The 19,073-nt window shown below is 41.9% G+C and overlaps 1 protein-coding gene across 1 annotated transcript in view; it reads left to right on the forward strand.

The window, feature by feature from the left end:
• Positions 1-17,240, forward strand: part of agap2 (ArfGAP with GTPase domain, ankyrin repeat and PH domain 2) — a 44,370-nt gene extending 27,130 nt beyond the window's left edge. Inside the window, exons 6-19 of the mRNA XM_033970207.2 lie at positions 607-741; positions 2,194-2,312; positions 4,727-4,876; positions 6,259-6,333; positions 7,854-7,958; positions 9,491-9,665; positions 10,097-10,222; positions 10,653-10,787; positions 11,996-12,147; positions 13,224-13,314; positions 14,133-14,355; positions 14,865-15,141; positions 15,850-16,004; positions 16,768-17,240. Coding sequence (XP_033826098.1) covers positions 607-741; positions 2,194-2,312; positions 4,727-4,876; positions 6,259-6,333; positions 7,854-7,958; positions 9,491-9,665; positions 10,097-10,222; positions 10,653-10,787; positions 11,996-12,147; positions 13,224-13,314; positions 14,133-14,355; positions 14,865-15,141; positions 15,850-16,004; positions 16,768-16,819 — 1,970 coding nt within the window. The 3' untranslated portion in view covers positions 16,820-17,240. The remainder of the gene's footprint in view (positions 1-606; positions 742-2,193; positions 2,313-4,726; positions 4,877-6,258; positions 6,334-7,853; positions 7,959-9,490; positions 9,666-10,096; positions 10,223-10,652; positions 10,788-11,995; positions 12,148-13,223; positions 13,315-14,132; positions 14,356-14,864; positions 15,142-15,849; positions 16,005-16,767) is intronic.
• Positions 17,241-19,073: the final 1,833 nt, after the last annotated feature.

The following is a 19,073-nucleotide window of genomic DNA, read 5'->3' on the forward strand; positions in this document are numbered from 1 at the left end:
AATAAGGACTAAAGTGGGGATGGAGGAGGGAGGAAGGGCGGGGTCTGGGAGTGTAAGGAACAGTGTGATTGGTTTAACAGGTATCCACACTTCAAACTCCGCCCCTGCAGCCAAGTGTTTGTGATCAGAAACACATGACTGTTATCGGGGCAGTCCTGTCTGATGTCACGTAGTACTTGAAATTGCAGAGGCCACTGGAGACAGCACAGAATTCACACAGTTTGCACAGAAATTACCAAAAAAACACTAGGAACAGTCAGCGTTGCTATTCAAACACCATATACACAGTTTAGTAGCGAAAAACATTGATTTAGTGTTTAGTTCCACTTTTATTTTTGTTGGTCTCGGGTCGCTTGGTTTAACCTTTTATTTGCTTGTTCCTCTCTGAAAATCTGGCAACCCTGATCACGGATAACATTTTATTTAGTTGTTTATCTTTCAGTCTTAAAAACGTAGTCGTAAATGAACTCTTACATGCTGGTACTGGAGACTGCAGTTTTCTTACAGTTCTTACAGTGTGTACTCTTGTGTACTCTTGTGTATTCTTGTGTATTCTTGTGTATTCTTGTGCACTCTTATTTACTCTTGTCTATTCTTGTGTCTCAGATAAGATCAGCAGCTCAAATCCTCGCGTGATCGAGGACCAGCGAGCGAGACAGCTCTGCATCGACGTGCGACACTCTCTGTTCTACGAGACCTGCGCCACCTACGGGTTCAATGTGGAACGTGTCTTTGCTGAAGGTAAACCAGACTCTATCTGACTGTGAGGGTTAGAATGGTGCTCACTCAGCATGAACTTTTTGATTCCCATTTTGATTCATGCTTGTTTGAGTAATCCTGGACTGTCCTGAGTGTGAGAACTGAGCGCACAAAATATTTCTGTTTTCACTTACCCCCTATCAGTCATGGAACGCAACAAAGTAAAAATAGTAAAGTACTTAAGTAAAAAATGTAGGTATCTGTACTTTACTTAAGTAGATTTTAAAGATTTTACTTGGCTACATTTGAGATCAGTATCTGTACTTTCTACTCCACTACATTTTTAAACAGGACTGAAAAGTTTATTTTTTTATTTTTTTTTTGAGACCTGCTGAAAAGGCTGAGGGTTTATTTTTAACACGTTCATGATTTGAGCAAAAAAAAAAATACAAATAAAAACAGGTAGGAAAAGTCGATTCAATTGTTTCTGTTGAACAAAATTCAGCTCAAATCTTGATCAAAATCACTGCATTTAAAGCTTTATTAGATCTCAAAATCTGCATGAAATACTTTTACTTTTTAATCTTTAAGTTTTTAAATTGGTACTTTAATATTTACTTAAGTCAATTTTTTCATGTGATACTTGTACTTTCACTTAAGTATTTTTTATTATTAAACCATAAACCAACCAACCACAGGGAGTATTTTACTTCCATGGGGTATTAAAGAGGAAGTATTTTACTTCTATGGATATTAAGGAGCACTATCACAACACAATCTTGTTTGAATCACAATGAAACTACTACACATCACATCAGGTTTGTGAAGTTGTAGTGTACAGTTTTGTATCATGTTTTTGTATATTTATGGAGAATTGTCGTGTGGGAGCACTGGTGATGTAGGTTTGTGGGCGGAGCCTTGTATAAAATCTTACAGCTAACTGTTAGGAGGGTTCGAATAGAGTCCGGGAGAGATTGCTAGATTATTCAGGTATATATAAATGACATCTAAAACGCTGCTAACCCTGAGATACTGTAATGACTTATTTTTTGTTCAGACACGAAATCATAAAAAAAAGACTTTGATAATCAGCTGTGACAATCTGCCGAGGCGCTTTGTTCGACTGGTCCATTTTTATCTGGCGTCTAAATCTGGTACAAACACTCTCTCTGTTCTGCATCATTTGAATATTGGGTCTATTGTTCATAATAACAACTGCTGCAAAAAATAACTCATTAAAAACCCTTTGTGATCTTAAAAAAAGTAAATTGATAAAGTGATATTTCGGTACTTTCGTGAGCAAGTTCACATTTCACACTGAAACATCAACCAGTACATTTATAGAATTTTAACAGTAAGAATTGACTCTGGCTCCAGTTCACTTTACATGATTAAACTGTTCGTATTGACAGCGTTCCCTGGTCTGGTCACTGATGGTTTGATTAAAGTGAAACAGTATGTTAGTAACAGTGTTCCCTCTGTTCTGGTCCTCAGCTGCTCAGAAGGTGGTGGCTCAGAGGAAGCAGGCTGCTCTTCAGGCCTGTAAGTCTCTGCCCAACTCCCCCAGTCACTCCGGAGGGTCTACGCCGGGCTCCGCCTCCTTCCCCAGCCAGGTAAATACACAGGTGACCTACTACTGTACTACAACCAGGTAAGGATACAGTCTCCGTCCTCTCGGTTGGTTGTTGGATGACATCACCACTTTCCAGGCCAGTGGCTCTCAAACCCTTCACACCAAAAAACACCAAAAGAACGATTTTTTCCAAGTACCACCTAGGTATAAACCAGGTCTACAACAGGACTATTCCAGGTCTAATCTAAGTCTAAAAGTGGACCATGGACCCCAAAGAGCTCATCCAGTCATAGTCCTCATTACGTCATGCTGTAGTCGTGTTTAGACCTGGTTTAGTCCTGTTTATCTGGTTTAGGCCTGGTTCAGATGTGGTTTAGTCCTGGTTTATTTCTGGTTTAGTCCCGGTTTAGTACAAACATTTTGTTTAGGCCTGGTTCTATCTTAATTTAGTCCTGGTTCAGCTCTAGTTTATTCCTGGTTTAGACAGGGTTTATTCTTGCTTATCTGGTTCTGTGCTGGTTGAGTCCTGGTTTAGTCCTGTTTATCTAGTCTAGTCCTGATTGAATCCTGGTTAAGTCTGGTTTAGTCCTGGTTTCGTCCTAGTTCAGTTTGGTTTTAGTCCTGGTTTAGTCCTGATTTAGTCTTGCTTTAGTTTGCTTTAGTCTTGGTTTAGTCCTGGTTCTGTCCTGGTTGGGTCCTGGTTTAGTCCTGGTCCTTCCCTGGTTTAGTCCTGGTCCTGTCCTGGTTTAGTCCTGGTCCTGTCCTGGTTTGGTCCTGGTTCTGTCCTGGTTGGGTCCTGGTTTAGTCCTGGTCCTGTCCAGGTTTAGTCCTGCTCCTTTCCTGGTTTAGTCCTGGTCCCGTCCTGGTTTAGTCCTGGTTTAGTCCTGGTCCTGTCCTGGTCCTGTCCTGGTCCTGTCCTGGTCCTGTCCTGGTCCTGTCCTGGTTTAGTCTTGGTTTAGTCCTGGTTTAATCCTGGTTCTGTGCTGATTTCAATCATCATAGTTTTAGATTGGCCCAGTTTACAACAAAAGGCACACTCTTGTTCTGGACCTGGTTCAGTCCTTGTTAAGTCCCGGTCTAGACCTGGCTCAGATCTGCTTCATGTAGCACACATCCCTGAGGCACCAGAGCTGTCATAAAGGTTCTGTGCTTTGAGTAAACAGCTTTCTCTGAGTCTAGACGGATATTATCAGTTTGGGTAAAAATAGCAGCGATATGAAATTCAAAAGATCTATTTTTGAGGCAGAATTTAAATGAGCGTTTTTGTTTCATGTGTTTTTCCCAAGTCCCTGAAGTCATAATGTTAAACAGGACTGAGGCTGTGTTCAATCTGCTCCTGCTAGAGTCCCAGGTACCCACTGAAGGAGGGAGTACTTGTAGTTAGATACAGTCGTGAAAGGTAACAAAGTACAAACTACCGTACTTAAGTAGAATTTTGAGGTATCTGTACTTTACTTAAGTACATTTTACAGTGGATATTTTTTACTTTTACTTCACTACATTTGAGAGCAGTATCTGTACTTCTACACTACATTTTTGAATTGGACTGAAAAGTAAAAAGTACTTTTCATATGATTTGAGTTTGGTTTTTTTTTACCATGTTTGTGGAAACATCCTGAAGTTTTCGAGTTCAAGCTTCAGCTTTAAGCAAATAAAAATAAACACACAAATGGATTTATATTGTTATTGTTAAAATCTGTATCATTTTTTTAATCAACATCACTACATTTGACACTTTAACAAATGAACAACACTTGTGTGAAAAACTTTTACATTTTACTCTTAAAGTACAACTTTAAACAGGTACTTAAATACTTTTACTTTTTTTTTCATGTGATACTTTTACTTAAGAAACTTTTTAGATCTGTATCTGTACTTTTACTTAAGTAACAACATTGAGTACTTCCTCCACCCCTTTTAGATTGTAGGTGTAGTAACTGTTATCTTGTTTTTCGCTCTCACAAACCCTTTGGCACATCCTAGTATTGACATGCATCAGTTTTCAGACACGTGCACAGCTTTAGAACAGCTTTTTCAAACAGAGAGAAGTGAAGCACAGTGGACCCAAAACGTAACATCAAAACGTTGCTAAGGTCGTCCTGACCAAGACGAGCCTGAGATCTGGGGCCGTGTCACAGTTTTTTGATGTAAAGTGAATTGGAGTCAGAGTCGATGGAGCCTGAAGCGCACCCATGCTCACTTATGTGGAACGTGGAGGCTAGCACATTAGCTCCCTCTGATTCCTCCTCCATGTTACATTTGGACTGGGAGTTATAGGGTTGGGGGCAGAGACGTGTTTGTGCAGTGTCTCTTTAAATCCCTGGTCTGTCAGTCATCTCCACCTGTTTGAACTCATCTGTGTCATCAGCTCATTCTCACCCTGTACATTTCTTCCCCCTCACCTCCATTAACCCCTCCCCCACCTCACCCCTTCACCCCTTCTCCCACCCTCAGGTCAGTAACGGCCCGAGCCCTGGCTACGCTTACTCCCTCCCATCCACCCCTGTGGTCAGCCACAGAGAGCTGAGGGTGGCTCCAGGGGAGGGGGCGGGGTCTGTGTCTCGCTCACACAAAAACATCCCCCGAAGACCCTCCCTCTTCAAGGTCAGTCTCACCGATCAGCCATAAACTCACCCATCACCCACAGCTCACCCATAACTCACCCACAACTGACCCATAAACTGACCCATACTTCACCCATAAACTTACCCACAACTCACCCACAACTGACCCAAACCTCACCCATAACTCACCCACAACTCACCCAAACCTCACCCATACCTTACCCATAAACTCACCCATACTTCACCCATAAACTCACCCACAACTCACCCATAATCTCACACACAACTCACCCAAACCTCACCCATACCTTACCCATAAATTCACCCACAACTGACCCATAACTTACCCACAACTCACCCACTACTCACCCATAAATTCACCCATACCTCACCCATAAACTCACCCTTACCTCACCCATAACTCACCCATCACCCACATACTCATAACCTTTTCCACACACAGATGTCACACTCTTTGTTTAAATGCATTTTTTGTAGCAGCAACAGTGAAAAACAAAACCAAAAAAAAAAAAAAAAAAAAAAAAAAACGAACTAAAAAACAAAGGAAACTACATCTACCATGATCCTTTGCTCCATTTCAGTGCAGACCACATGAAAAAATAATTGTTTTAAATCACTTTTAAATCTTTGGATTATGATGATTCACAAATATCACAGTAAATATCACACTGTGAGATTTGGATATAGTCACAACCCAAGTTTCAACTGTGAAAAATCATTTGCATTTTAAAATTGAGTCTATTTGCAAAAGCAGATACTTCCATAAAGCGGTTTGTTGTTTGTTTAAAATAATCCACAGTATGGCATTAAACCTATTTCTATGGAGAATAGCAGCATGTTTTTAAATGTTTAATTAAACACTAGTAAGTGAATAAATGCAAGGTTTAATGCCATTCTGCGAAATATTCCAGGCCATGCACATCTCCATGGAGATAAGCAGGTGGCAAACTCCCAATAGAAAAGTTATGCAATTCTCCTTTAAAAAAATAAAAATAAAATAAACTTTGACATTTATAGCTGTGATGCATTGTAAATGTGATGAATCCTGACATCTCCCCTCACACGTTTCAGTTCATGTTGACTCTCATCATCACTCCCTCCTCTCTCTCTCTCACTCTCTGTCTCTCTCTATCCCCTCTCTTTTTTCTCTCTCTCTCTCCCTCCTCTCTTTCTCCCTTTTCTGTCTTTCTCTCTCTTTCTCTCCACTTCTCCCTCCCTCTCTCTTTCTGCAGATGTGTAACGTTGTGTCTCTCTCCCCCTCTCCTCTCCTCTTCTTTGTCCCTCCCTCAATTTCTCTCTCTCTGCAGATATGTAATGTCGTGTTTTCCCCCTCTCCTCTTCTCTCTCCCTCCCTCCCTCTCTCTTTCTGCAGATGTGTAACGTCGTGTGTCTCTGTTTCAGAATCGTGACCAGGAGAAGAAATCGGGCGAGTCTAAAGGAGATGTGAGCACAAACAGAGGAGTCCCCATTAAACAGGTCTGTGACACACGGGACAAAACTGACTTCACTTATATCAGCTACTGTTTTAGCCTCATTTACACTGCCTTGTGCCTTTTCAAAATCATGTACACATTATTTAAAAGCGCTCTATGTAACTTTAACTCTGTAACTTATTCACCACCTGCTTGTTTCCATGGTGATGTTATTGCTTTGTCTGGAATGTTCCACAGTACATAATTAATTTGCTAGCTTGCAGTTATTAGCTTATTAACTTTTTTTTCTTTTATAGTTTAAAATGAAAGTTGCATTCTTAGTGAGAGCAGGGTCGCCTCTGCACAGATATGACCTGTAGCTTGGGCTGGTGGGTCACCTGCTTGTCTCTATAGAGATAAATAAGTTTAATGCTATACTGTGGAACAATCCTGGCAAAGCTATAACATTTCCATAAAGACAAAGTTACAAAACATGACTAATCTATATGGATGTGTGCTGTTTGTTTAAGCCGGCGTGTAACACTCCTCCGTCTCTTCACTCTCACTATAATGAACCTGTGTCTGTGAGTGTGTGTTTTCGTTCACACCTCACTTATGGTGTGAACAAAACTGAAAAAGTCTATATTTAAACCAATATAATGTGACGTGTATATTGACCCTGACAGAAGCAGAGCCTGTGTTTGTGAAGTTGCTCTATAAATAAACCGCGCCACTGTCAGACGCTGTTTTTAGATCGTTCAAACTCTTCACCTGTAAAGTGTTTGTGATAATTTTACCCACATCCTCTGTCTCAGAACAACACATATCCGGGCTTCTTTACTACTACTCCAGATTTACTTGGCATGCCTCTCCACAGATCTGAGCTGTAACTTGGCCTGGTGGAGATTGACAGGTTCAATACCATACTGTGGAATATTCTAAGCAAAGCAACATTATCTCCATGGAGACAGGAGTTAGATGGGTGACCTTTCACAAGATCAATATTTTCAATTCAAATCAATTTAAATGTCCGCCACCTCCTTGTCTCCATGGAGATATGATAGCTTTGCCTAGAATGTTACGCAGTATAGCTTTAAATCTATGGCTGACTAATAATAGTAATGACTAATGACAAGCTGCAACTCACGTCAATGGTTTTTGGCGTTTCTGAGATGTGGAAAAGATCGCTAATGCTAACGCTAGCAACTTTACACAGTAACGGTTCACTTAAACCAGCGCTCTCCGTCCACTGTTGTTTTTCCAAATCCTTCAATGCACTGTGGTACATATTTACCACTCTAGTGATCACTCATGCCCACTACTTTTCAAGGTGCATTGTGGGAAATGTTCAGTGCACTATTTTTTTCACTCACTCCACATTCGGACACCACTAAAAATTCAGACAAAGCCTGTCTCTGGATTGATCTTTGTCACCAATGAGTTTCTTGCCATACTATGGAACATTCCAGGCAAAGCAATAACATCTTAATGGAGACAAGCAGATCCACCAGAAAAGTTCCATAGTGTATCTTTGTGATGTAGACGTTTCAGCTTTACATTGTGAGTTTATTATTGTCTCCACAGAGCATTTTGTACAAGAGGAGTGGGAGCTCACTGAACAAAGAGTGGAAGAAGAAATATGTGACGCTGTCCAACACTGGAACACTGTCATATCACTCCAGCTCCAATGTAAGAGAAGGCAGAGTTACATACAGTCAGTGAATGCACCATCATCACACTATAACGCTCTAGCTCCAATGTAAGAGAAGGCAGATTTACATACAGTTAATGAATGCATCATCATGTAACAGTATGAGAAAAACAGAGAAGTGAACGCACCATTATCACCCTGTATCACTCCAGCTCCAATGTAAGATAAGGCAGATTTACATACAGTCAGTGAACACACCATTATCACCCTGTATCACTCCAGCTCCAATGTAAGATAAGGCAGATTTACATACAGTCAGTGAACACACCATCATGTAATAGTTTGAGAGAAACAGAGACTGAACGCAATATTATCACCGTTTACTACTCAAGCTCCAATGTAAGAGAGGTCAGATTTACATACAGTCAGTGAACGCACCATCATGTAACAGTATGAGGGAAACAGAGACAGTGAACGTACCATTATCACCCGTAGTATTTTTCCAACTCCAGTGTAATATGAGACAGATCTATAGAGCTATAAAAATCACATCAATATTCAGATTTCCACACTGTCAGCACAAGCATCATCTTCTCCTGAGCCCTGCCTATGACACTGAGTCCCCTCCCCTCACTGAGGAGAGAAGACTTACTTTTATTAAACAAAATCTAATTTTTGGATTTACAAATATTTAAAGAGGAAGTATTTTAATTCTGTAGGGTATTAAGTACTAACACATATTTAGATCACCATGCTAACTTTTATTGTTTTGAAAATGCTAAAATTTCAGAAAGTTCAGTACGTTTTTGATGCTCTGAGTCTCCCCTCACTTTGCTCCCTGCGCTAAGTCACTCCCCCTTCAGAACCCTCTCACAACACAATCAGCTGCATCCCACTAATGAAACTACTGCACATCACATCAGGTTTGTCAAGTTACTGTGTACAGTTTTGTATCATGTTTTTGTACATTTATGTAGAATTGTCGTGTGGGAGCATGTGTGATGTAGGCTTGTGGGGGCGGAGCCTTGTACCGAATCTTACAATTAACTGTAAGGAGGGTTTGAATAGGGCCTGAGAGGCATCACTAGATTACTCAAACATGCAAGGATGACTTCCTTTTTTTGATGAAGGAACAACGTTATAACATGGTAGGTAGCTCCAAAAGATTGATTTTAAGACTCTCTAGACCACATGTGTCAAACTCAAGGCCCGGGGGCCAAATGCAGCCCGCCACATCATTTTATGTGGCCCTCGACAGGGTAAATTAAAAGATATGATGGTCTTAAAATGTCATTTTGCCAAGAGATACAGTTACACAGCCATATTTTTACATCTAGGCAAATTCATATACAATATTTGTAACTTGAATAAGTAATAAACACAAAAACAGTTAATTAACAAGTTAAAAAAGTAGTTAGATTTATTTTATATCTGGCCCTTTGAGAGCAGCCATTTTGCTGATGTGGCCCTTGGTGAAAATGTGTTTGACACCCCTGCTCTAGACTGTTTAAGACTCACAGGAACAAAACACTTGAAAATCAGTCTAATATTTCCTTGTTGTTGTTTTCAGGATTATTCTCAGAACTCTCACGGGAAGGAGATCGATCTTTTGCGCGTTACTGTAAAAGTCCCTGGGAAACGACCTCCACGAGCTGTAGCCCCAACCGGACCCTCTCCAGCGCCTCCTACTGCCCCAGGGGTGAACGGTATCAGCAAAGAGACCAGTGCGGAGACTACTAGTACAGGTGAGAGAGGAGGGGGCTAAACCAAGCCAGGACTAAATCAGAACTAACCCAAAACTAAGCCCCAGACTAAACCCGGTCTAAACCAGGTCCAAATCTGGACTAAACTACTATTTAACTGAGGATTAACAAAACCATATATATATATATATATATATATATATATATATACCAGAACTAAACGAAGCATATTCAAACCAGGACTAAACTAGAACTAAGTAAACCTAGTCTATACCAGGACTAAACCAGGACTAAACCTGGATGAAGACTATTCAAGTACTAAACCAGATCTGAACCAGGACTGAACCAGATCTGAACCAGGATGAAACCAAGACTAAACCAAGACTAAACCAGGACTAAACCAGGCCTGCACCAGGACTATAATGATCTTTGATGTGTGAGTTTTTCCCTTAAATCCCTTTTCTCTGTTCTAGTCCCTCAGCTCTGTCCCAACACTCTGTCTGTGGTTGAAGATCGCACTGGCGGGCTCTCTCCTGTAGGGGGCGATAGAGCACTGCAGCACTGCCCTTTGTCCCTGTCCACCAAAGCACAAAGCGTCGGTGTGTACCATATAAATATTTTAATTCTACATTTTGTTGTTTTTGCAAAATGTTTCTGTATATTAAAGTGGAATTAAACCCTGAGTAAAAATGCCTAAATCCAAGTGTTCCTTCAGTGGCCTCTGCAGTTTCAAGTACTATGTGACATCACGCAGGACTGTCCTGATCACAGCCAGGTGTTTCTAATTACAAACATCTGGCTGCAGGGGCAAAGTTTGAAGTGTGGATTCCTGTTAATAATAATTACACTGTTCCTTGTATCTCCAGACCACACCCCTCCTCCCCCTCACTCTTCCCTTTAGTCCTCCTTGAAATGTGGTTGAGTTTGAATAATGATGCACATATAATTGTGCACTGTAAAGCACTTTAGGTGTCTTTAAAGATGCTAAATCCACTGCATTATTTTATGAAATTTAATTCATTTTTCCAGATGCTCTTGAAGGCACCGCCGTCCCGTTCACAGGGAAAGACTCGAGTCAGTCGTCTCCAATGAGCGACCGCAAGAAGCACCGAAGGAAGAAGAGTATGACCCAGAAAGGAGACGCGGCAGTCGGGCAGGCCGAAGGTACTGAACTAGGACTGAAGCAGGAATGAACCAGGACTATACCAGGACCGAACCAGGACTAAACCAGGACCGAACCAGGACTAAACCAGCACTGAACTAGGGCTGAATCAGATCTAAACAAGGACTGGACCAGGACTAAACCGAGTCTAAACCAGGACTAAACAAGTACTGGACCAGGACTGAACCAGGACTAAACCAGGTCACAAATATCATCAGAACTTATCAACAATCGGCTGCTCTTCTTTGACACAAACAGCATATGTTGTGTCTTTATTTCCTCTACATTAAAAACACTCTTCTTTCTTTCACAGCTGCAGATCTAACCTTTGTTCCTCTCTTTTTCCTCTTCTCTTTCTCTTTCTCGTCTTCTCTTTCTCCCTTTCCTCTGTGCTTCCCTCGCTCCGCAGCTAAACGCAAAATGTGGAAACTCAAAAGCTTTGGTAGTCTGAGAAACATAAATAAAACAGGTAACAGGAGGAGTGTCACTGTTATGAACCCTGAACTTCATATGTGCTCTGTCTGCTGCATGCTCACCCAAACTGGCACTTTATGTTCCATCATGAGAGCTTTTGTTTTGTTTTTAATGATGTATTCACAAAAATGTTAAAATTTAAGTGTTAAATTCTCAAAATGAACACGAGGGATAGCGCGGCTTTGGTACCCCCAGCTAAAACACCAGTTTGTTGTATATTTTGTATCTCCAGGGTGTTTCTTACGGGCTAATCATAATTTTTAAAGACATTGTTTGTCCTGGCATGTGATTGGCTGCCTCGTGTGTCCATCTAAACAAATACATTCTATGACTTTCGTTCTTCATCCACTGAAGTCAGTTTTCAAAGCCAGATCTCTAGGAAATAACCATGGACTGTATATATAAATGGGCATAGCTAACTTGCTAGCTGCCATGTTCTAAATAGGAAGTGATCATGGGTGCACTTCTAACGCCACCGACTCTGGCTTCAGTTCACTTTACATTGAAAAACTGTGGCACCTCTGTAACTGCTTCTCTCAGACTTTACTTTTTTTCGGTCTTAAAATGTTTGAAGAGAAGAGGTGCACGTACAAATCAGACTCTCAACCTTCAGTTTTTTGTGTTTTTGTTGTTGTTGTCATCACATCCCATCATTTGTACATTAAACTCCTAATGTGATAATAACTCCTTTTGACTACACACAGTCTGTTTATGTGTGTTTTCCTTTTGGTTCCAGACGAGGAGAACTCAGACTTCATCATCGTCTCCTTCACGGGTCAAACATGGCACTTTGAGGCTCAGAGTCAAGAGGAGAGAGACTCCTGGGTCTCTGCTATCGAGAGTCAGATCCTGGCCAGTCTGCAGTCCTGTGAGAGCGGCAGGAACAAGGTGTGTGTCAGATGCCCTCCCATCCTCCTGTGTGTGTCAGTAGTCAATAGTCAAATGCCCTCTCTCTGTTCTGCTGTGTTTAAACCTCTCTCTCTCTCTCTCTCTCTCTCTCTCTCTCTCTCTCTTCATCTTCTGTTGTGTTTACCCCCACCCCCTCTCTCTCTGCCTTCTGTTGTGTTTAAACCTCTATCCCTCTCTTTCTCTCTTGTGTTTAAACCCATCTCTCTCTCTCTCTCTTGTGTTTAAACCCCTCTCTTTCTCCCTCTCTTTCTCTCTCTTGTGTTTAAACCCCTCTCTTTCTCCCTCTCTTTCTCTCTCTTGTGTTTAAACCCCTCTCTTTCTCTCTTGTGTTTAAACCCATCTCTCTCTCTTTCTCTCTCTTGTGTTTAACCCCTTCTCTCCCTCTCTTTCCCTCTCTTGTGTTTAACCCTTTCTCTCCCTCTCTTTCTCTCTCTCATGTTTAAACCCCTCTCTCTTTCTTGTGTTTAACCCCCTTTCTCTTTCTCTCTTTTGTGTTTAACCCCTCTCTCCCTCTCTTTCTCTCCCTTGTGTTTAACCCCTCTCTCCCTCTCTTTCTCTCTCTTGTGTTTAACTCCCTCTCTCCCTCTCTTTCTCTCTCTTGTGTTTAAACCCCTCTCTCTCCCTCTCTTTCTCTCTCTTGTGTTTAACCCCCTCTCTCCCTCTCTTTCTCTCGTGTTTAAACCCCTCTCTCCCTCTCTTTCTCTTTCTTGTGTTTAAACCCCTCTCTCTCCCTCTCCTTCTCTCCCTTGTGTTTAACCCCCTCTCTCCCTCTCTTTCTCTCTCTTGTGTTTAAACCCCTCTCTCTCCCTCTCTTTCTCTCTCTTGTGTTTAACCCCCTCTCTCCCTCTCTTTCTCTCGTGTTTAAACCCCTCTCTCCCTCTCTTTCTCTTTCTTGTGTTTAAACCCCTCTCTCTCCCTCTCCTTCTCTCCCTTGTGTTTAACCCCCTCTCTCCCTCTCTTTCTCCCTCTTGTGTTTAACCCCCTCTCTCCCTCTCTTTCTCTCTCTTGTGTTTAAACCCCTCTCTCCCTCTCTTTCTGCCTCTTCTTGTGTCCAGGCTCGTCGTAGCAGTCAGAGTGAGGCCGTGGCTCTTCAGGCCATTAGAAACGCTAAAGGGAACGGGCTCTGTGTGGACTGTGAGGCGCCCAGTGAGTAACACACCAAATCTACTGCTCTGAAAACTTGTGTACAAACCATAGACTCTATAAAGACGTGGACTAAGTGAGTGTGACGTCGCCCACAGCGTTCGGCTCCAGTCACATGAAGCTCATCGAGGCTAGAGCAGTTATAGGGGCTATTATTTGGAGCCATATTTGAAATTTTGGCTGCGAGTATCATAGGAACCAAAGAACCAATCTGAAGTGAAGTTGTTGACGGTAACGCCCCTTCCCGCCCTTTTTAGCAGGAGGCGGGTGCTTAGTAATAGTCAATCAAACCTGTTGCTAACCCTGGTAGGAGTGACCTCGGGGAAAGAAGGCAGCTGATTTGTCACTTCTTAACGTTCATATCTTAAGTTAAGGACACAATGCCGAAATCAAAATACCAGGATCGTGTAGAACGGATTAATGCGAACATTTTAAGACCAAAATGACGAGTCTGACAGCAGCAGTTACAGAGAGAGGGGTTGCTTTTTATTTGTACAGAGACAGTGCACAAGAAAACATTCACCAAGACTAAAGTCATCAATCAATGAGTCGGTCTTTATTTCTAGAGCCTTTTACTGTCACTACATTACTGATTAAAGGCAGTCTGTTCAGAAGAGAAGATTTAAACAGGTCAAAGTCTGTGATAGTGGAATGACTTAACCCCTACATTACTGCTGCTTTTGAATTGACATGTTTTGTAGAGGTCTAAGCTACAGGGTTAGCAGCTTTTACACAGAATAAGACCCCATGGACACACAGGGAGGACATCTTCACCTCCCCGCCTCTCTCCCCTGAGCACTTGTGTCCCCTATGTCTCTCAGATCCAACCTGGGCCAGTCTGAACCTTGGGGCTCTGATCTGCATCGAATGTTCTGGGATTCACCGCAACCTGGGTACTCACTTGTCTCGAGTCCGCTCTCTGGACCTCGATGACTGGCCCGGGCAGCTGACCCAAGTCCTGGCAGCGATTGGGAACCACACGGCCAACAGCATCTGGGAGAGCTGCACCCAAGGGAGAAGCAAGCCCACGCCCAACGCTACACGGTCTGCGTTTACGGGTTTTAAATTGTTTAGTTTTTTTGGGGTTTTTGTTGTTAAATTTACTTGTAATGTAAGACACACAGATATCGTAAACAGTCATGTGCAGTAGTGACAAGTGGTGGTGAGAAGTCCTCAAAATGGCGCCTATAAACAGGAAGATGAAACAGGCCTCTTATAAATTCACTTTTCTGGCATATTTAAGACTTTCAGCTTCCTGTCTATAGGCGCCATTTTGAGGAATTTTAACTGTTCAAAAGATATATTTTGTTCTGTGTTGTTAATCACTATGGCAACAGTACACATTTTTTATCAATCTGAAACCTAGGAATGCAGAAAGTCAAAGATCTTACAATTTGCTGCAAGTAGGCAGTGTGAAATTCCAATGCTAAGGTGTCCAAAAGTATAAATAAATAATAAAATGCATAATTTTTAAATAAATGTTGAATTAAAAAAATGTAATGAATGAATAAGATGCAATAGTTTCAACATTTCTTCCATCTTTCTGTTTCCAGTGAGGAGCGAGAGTCCTGGATCCGGGCGAAGTACGAGCAGCGTGCATTTGTGGCTCCCCTCGCACCTGTCCTGACGCGGCACCTGCCAGAGGAGGCCCTGCCCCAGTGGCTCCTGTCGGCCGTGACTGACAGGGACCTGCCCAGGCTCCTGCTGCTCCTGGCCCACAGCAACAAAGAGCAGATCAACCCTCCGCCCGCTGTAGCGCCCCCTTGTGGTACCGCCCTGCACGCGGCCTGTGCACTGGGTGACGTGGTCATGACTCAGCTGCTGGTCTGGGTGGGTGTAACTCGATGAAGAATATTCAAGTGATTGTTTTTGTATTTGCACTTTGCAGCTGATGTCATCAACATTCTCTGAGGGTGTGAAGCTAACTGTAGGCACTGCTCCATCTAAACAGGACCATCAACGCTTCTACTGAGGGTGTTGTTTAAATCCATTTTGTGTTTATTTCTTGAGTCTTCAGACTATCTTTAAACGTTTTTGGCAGTGTTTGCTGTCACCATGTCAACTGCTGAACATCCTGCCATAGACATCCATGCAGAACACCCGCAGCATGATGCCAGTGCAAAGTATCAATTAGCAGTTAACACATTTATGTTCTACAATTACATGATGTCATAATTTCAGATAGAGGGCAGCGGCATATATAAATCTATGGCAGATTCACTGTTTTTGTGAATGTTTTTACCTCATCAAAAACAGACCTGGAGTTGTGTTTTGTTTCATTCACACAGAGTGTTACTGAAACAAACAGGAGGTAACAACATAATAAAATGTTTTAAAACTCACAGGGCTCAATTTTGTGTAATGTAGGACCTTTACATATCTAAGTCTTAAGCATCACAACATGAAACAGGCTCCTGTGTTCTGCTGAACTCATCTCTATTCGGCGTGTTGTTAATCACTGCCTTATATTTAGCTCAGTTTCCAGTATAACGTTACATCCTCTGGCTCCTGATCGATATCTCTCCTCTGCTCCTTTAGTACGGCGTGGACGTGAAACTGAAGGACGACCAGGGACAGACTCCACTGATGCTCGCCAGAAAAACAGGAAGTAAAACCTGCATGGACATCCTGTTACAACATGGCTGCTCCAACGACACGCCCCCAACTACTGCCACGCCCACACTCTCACGCAGGTAAAGACTATGTATGGAACATTTATCAGTATAGAGAGAAGAAAATACCTGGGTTTAACTTAAATTAGAGCTAAACAAGGAGTAACTATAACTCTAAAACAGGACTCGATCTGAAATCTGAACCATGTAAGATACATCTAAAGTCATGTAAGATATGTCTAAAACAGGACTAAATCAGGTCTAATCCAAGTGTGAACCAGGTTTACACCAGATCTGAACCAGGTATAAACCAGGTCTAAACCAGGTCTAAACCAGGTCTAAACCAGGTCTAAACCAGGTCTGAACCAGGTCTGAACCAGGTCTGAACCAGGCCTGAACCAGGTCTACTCTAGATCTGAAGCAGGGCTGAACCAGGTCTGAACCAGGCCTGAACCAGGTCTACACTAGGTCTAAAGTAGGACTAATCTAGGTCTGAAGCAGGACTAAACCAAGACTGAAGCAGGACTAAATGAGGTCTGTATTGTAGACTAAAATGTAGTAGCCTGACAGTTGGAGAGAAGATGCGTGACGCTGGAGTTCTAACAGAGAAGAAGTTTATTTACATCAGTACAAGACCCAGCACCAGGAAACATGAACTTTCAAGGCCCTCAACACACTGATAGTGTTGTCCTATCCAGTCCAGTACAGTCCAGTCTGGCTAGGCTTCTGTTGTAGGGAGTATTATACCTCTGATGACGTAGGTCAAAATAACAAGGACAAAGCTGGCTGTGTACTTACTATTCTTACTATAACTCACTCTTCCTCTTCTCTGTCTCTCCCACAGGTCGAGCACTGCGAGCCTGGGCCGTACTCCCTCCAGAAAGAGGCCTTCATAGAGTGGACGTCACCTCCACTGGACCAGAGTTTAACATAAGAACCACTGAACTGTACGAAGAACCAGAAGAACCACGAGACTATGAGGAACCTTCACCATGAGAAGAACTCTGAAACATATCAAACAATGAAAGCAATATCCACTCACTGTCCACCTATTGCTTCAACCGAGTCGCTGACGATGACCTCATTCATCTCAACATGAACTTATACAAAGGAACTGTGTAGCTGCATTGTAAAAATATTATCTACAAAAGCTTAAACTTACTTGTATTCTGAACAGAGGGGCTTGTGTCGCCGTAGCGCCCCACGTCCCACGCCTATGATAAAATGTAATGTTTGAATTCACTGCATATTGACACCTACATCAGCGACTTTAGCTGAAACCCCTGCTTCTATGGACCGTCTTTTAGTGCATTGTAATTTTCACACCTTTTCACTATAAGGCCATTTTAGTAGCTCTTAAATGCAGATGGTTTTATTTTGACAGGGCCGCAGGAAGTGTTTAGATGATGTTAGAGGAGAATAATCATGTTTTCTGAGGTTTTGGACTGAGCCAACTGTGAATAAAAACACGACTTGATGGTGCTATGTGGCAGACAATAAACCAAACCAGACAGCGTTGCACATGAACAAGCACTAACAGCTCCTCAAAGAGCCGCAGCGGAGGTCAGAGGTCAGTGTGTGCAGCCGCAGCAGAGGTCAGAGGTCAGTGTGTGCTGCCTTCTCACGTCTCCCTTAACATCAAACAAGCCCCCTGACACCAGCACACGTGACCACCATGAAATCTCCTGTGTCTCTCCACCCAAAATGCGTCGATGCAAGATATCACGCAGTCAAAGCTACTCAAAATCAGTGTTAATATTCAGAATACAAGTAAATTTAAGTTTTGTAGGTATTCATTTTTTTACAGTGCTGTGTTTTTAAAAGTCCGTTTCACTTCCTACTGAAAGAAGTGCAATAATAATTTACCAACGCCACGAGCAGAGCCACATCTGAGCTACACTGAACTAACAACGTCTATATACAGATTATGATAATGCTTTTGTTCAAATAGGTTGCCTTCATTTTCTATCATTTCAGATGGAGGACAGGGGCCAGTATTACTCTATGGTGGAAAGAAACAAACAGATAGAAACACAAAATGCATGACTTGGGTTCACAAATTTGCCGTATTAAAGTCGCTGTATCAGATTTTTACCAAATGTGAAAAACAAAACTGCTTAATTTTAAACAGTTTGCAGTGGTACAAAGTTATTGCTCACTTACCTTATGCATTCAGAGCATTAATTATTCACCACAATGAGTTTATAAGCACTTTTCACCACTTTCACAGACCAGAGTGGAGTTTTGGCAATACGATAAAGCTGACAACAACTAGTATGCAACCCACACACTTCCTGATTATCAGAGATTAAAAACGCTTTATAAATAGATGCAGACAGTACACAGCAGACTTATTTTGACCTTAAGAGCTGCTTATACAGATCTGTACTGGGCCAAGCTTTTTCATTTTCAATACCAATACTTTTACTTTACATATCTGCCAATGCCCGATATCAACCGATACCAGTGTAGGGACGGAGAATGGCACTTATTTTCTTAAAACACAGTTAACTTATTACACAAGAGATCCACCTGTGTTATGGAACTGTTAATTTATACTTCAAATAACTACAGAAGAGCTTTGTATGAGGAAAAGTTCAAACAGTATGAAACATTCTACATTAAAATCAGCCTCTAAATAGTGCTATTACTTCCAATTAAACACTCAATACGTACAGCAATACGTTCCAGGTAATTTTTCAGTATCTGTGCCGATATTGTGTCTCATCTTAAGCGTGAAGGGATTTAAGTAAATATATGTATACAAAAGTGCTTCAGATATACCCCAAAGGACAAACAGAACACCTGACACAGATGGGTCAGTCCAAACGCTGCTGGAGGTGACAAAACAATGAGGAAATGACTTGTACCACTGGTCTGAAATTGATGCCTGCCTAAAGATTTGCATATGCTAATCAGTATCAATATTTGCATAACAGTATCGATACCCACATGTACACTGAGTCAGTACTGATATATTGATACTTTGATATCGATACTAAAGCTGCTCAACACATCTGCAGTCTGGCAGTTAAACAGTAAATCCCACCATAGAACTCTGACCTGTCTCCAGCTCAGTCTGAACCTTTATGTAACCTCTCTTTATGTGAACGCAACCTATTTGTTTACAATGGACCAAAACTGTTATTT

The sequence above is a fragment of the Periophthalmus magnuspinnatus genome, chromosome 7 (genome assembly GCF_009829125.3).
Source record: "Periophthalmus magnuspinnatus isolate fPerMag1 chromosome 7, fPerMag1.2.pri, whole genome shotgun sequence".
Classification (NCBI taxonomy): domain Eukaryota; kingdom Metazoa; phylum Chordata; class Actinopteri; order Gobiiformes; family Gobiidae; genus Periophthalmus; species Periophthalmus magnuspinnatus.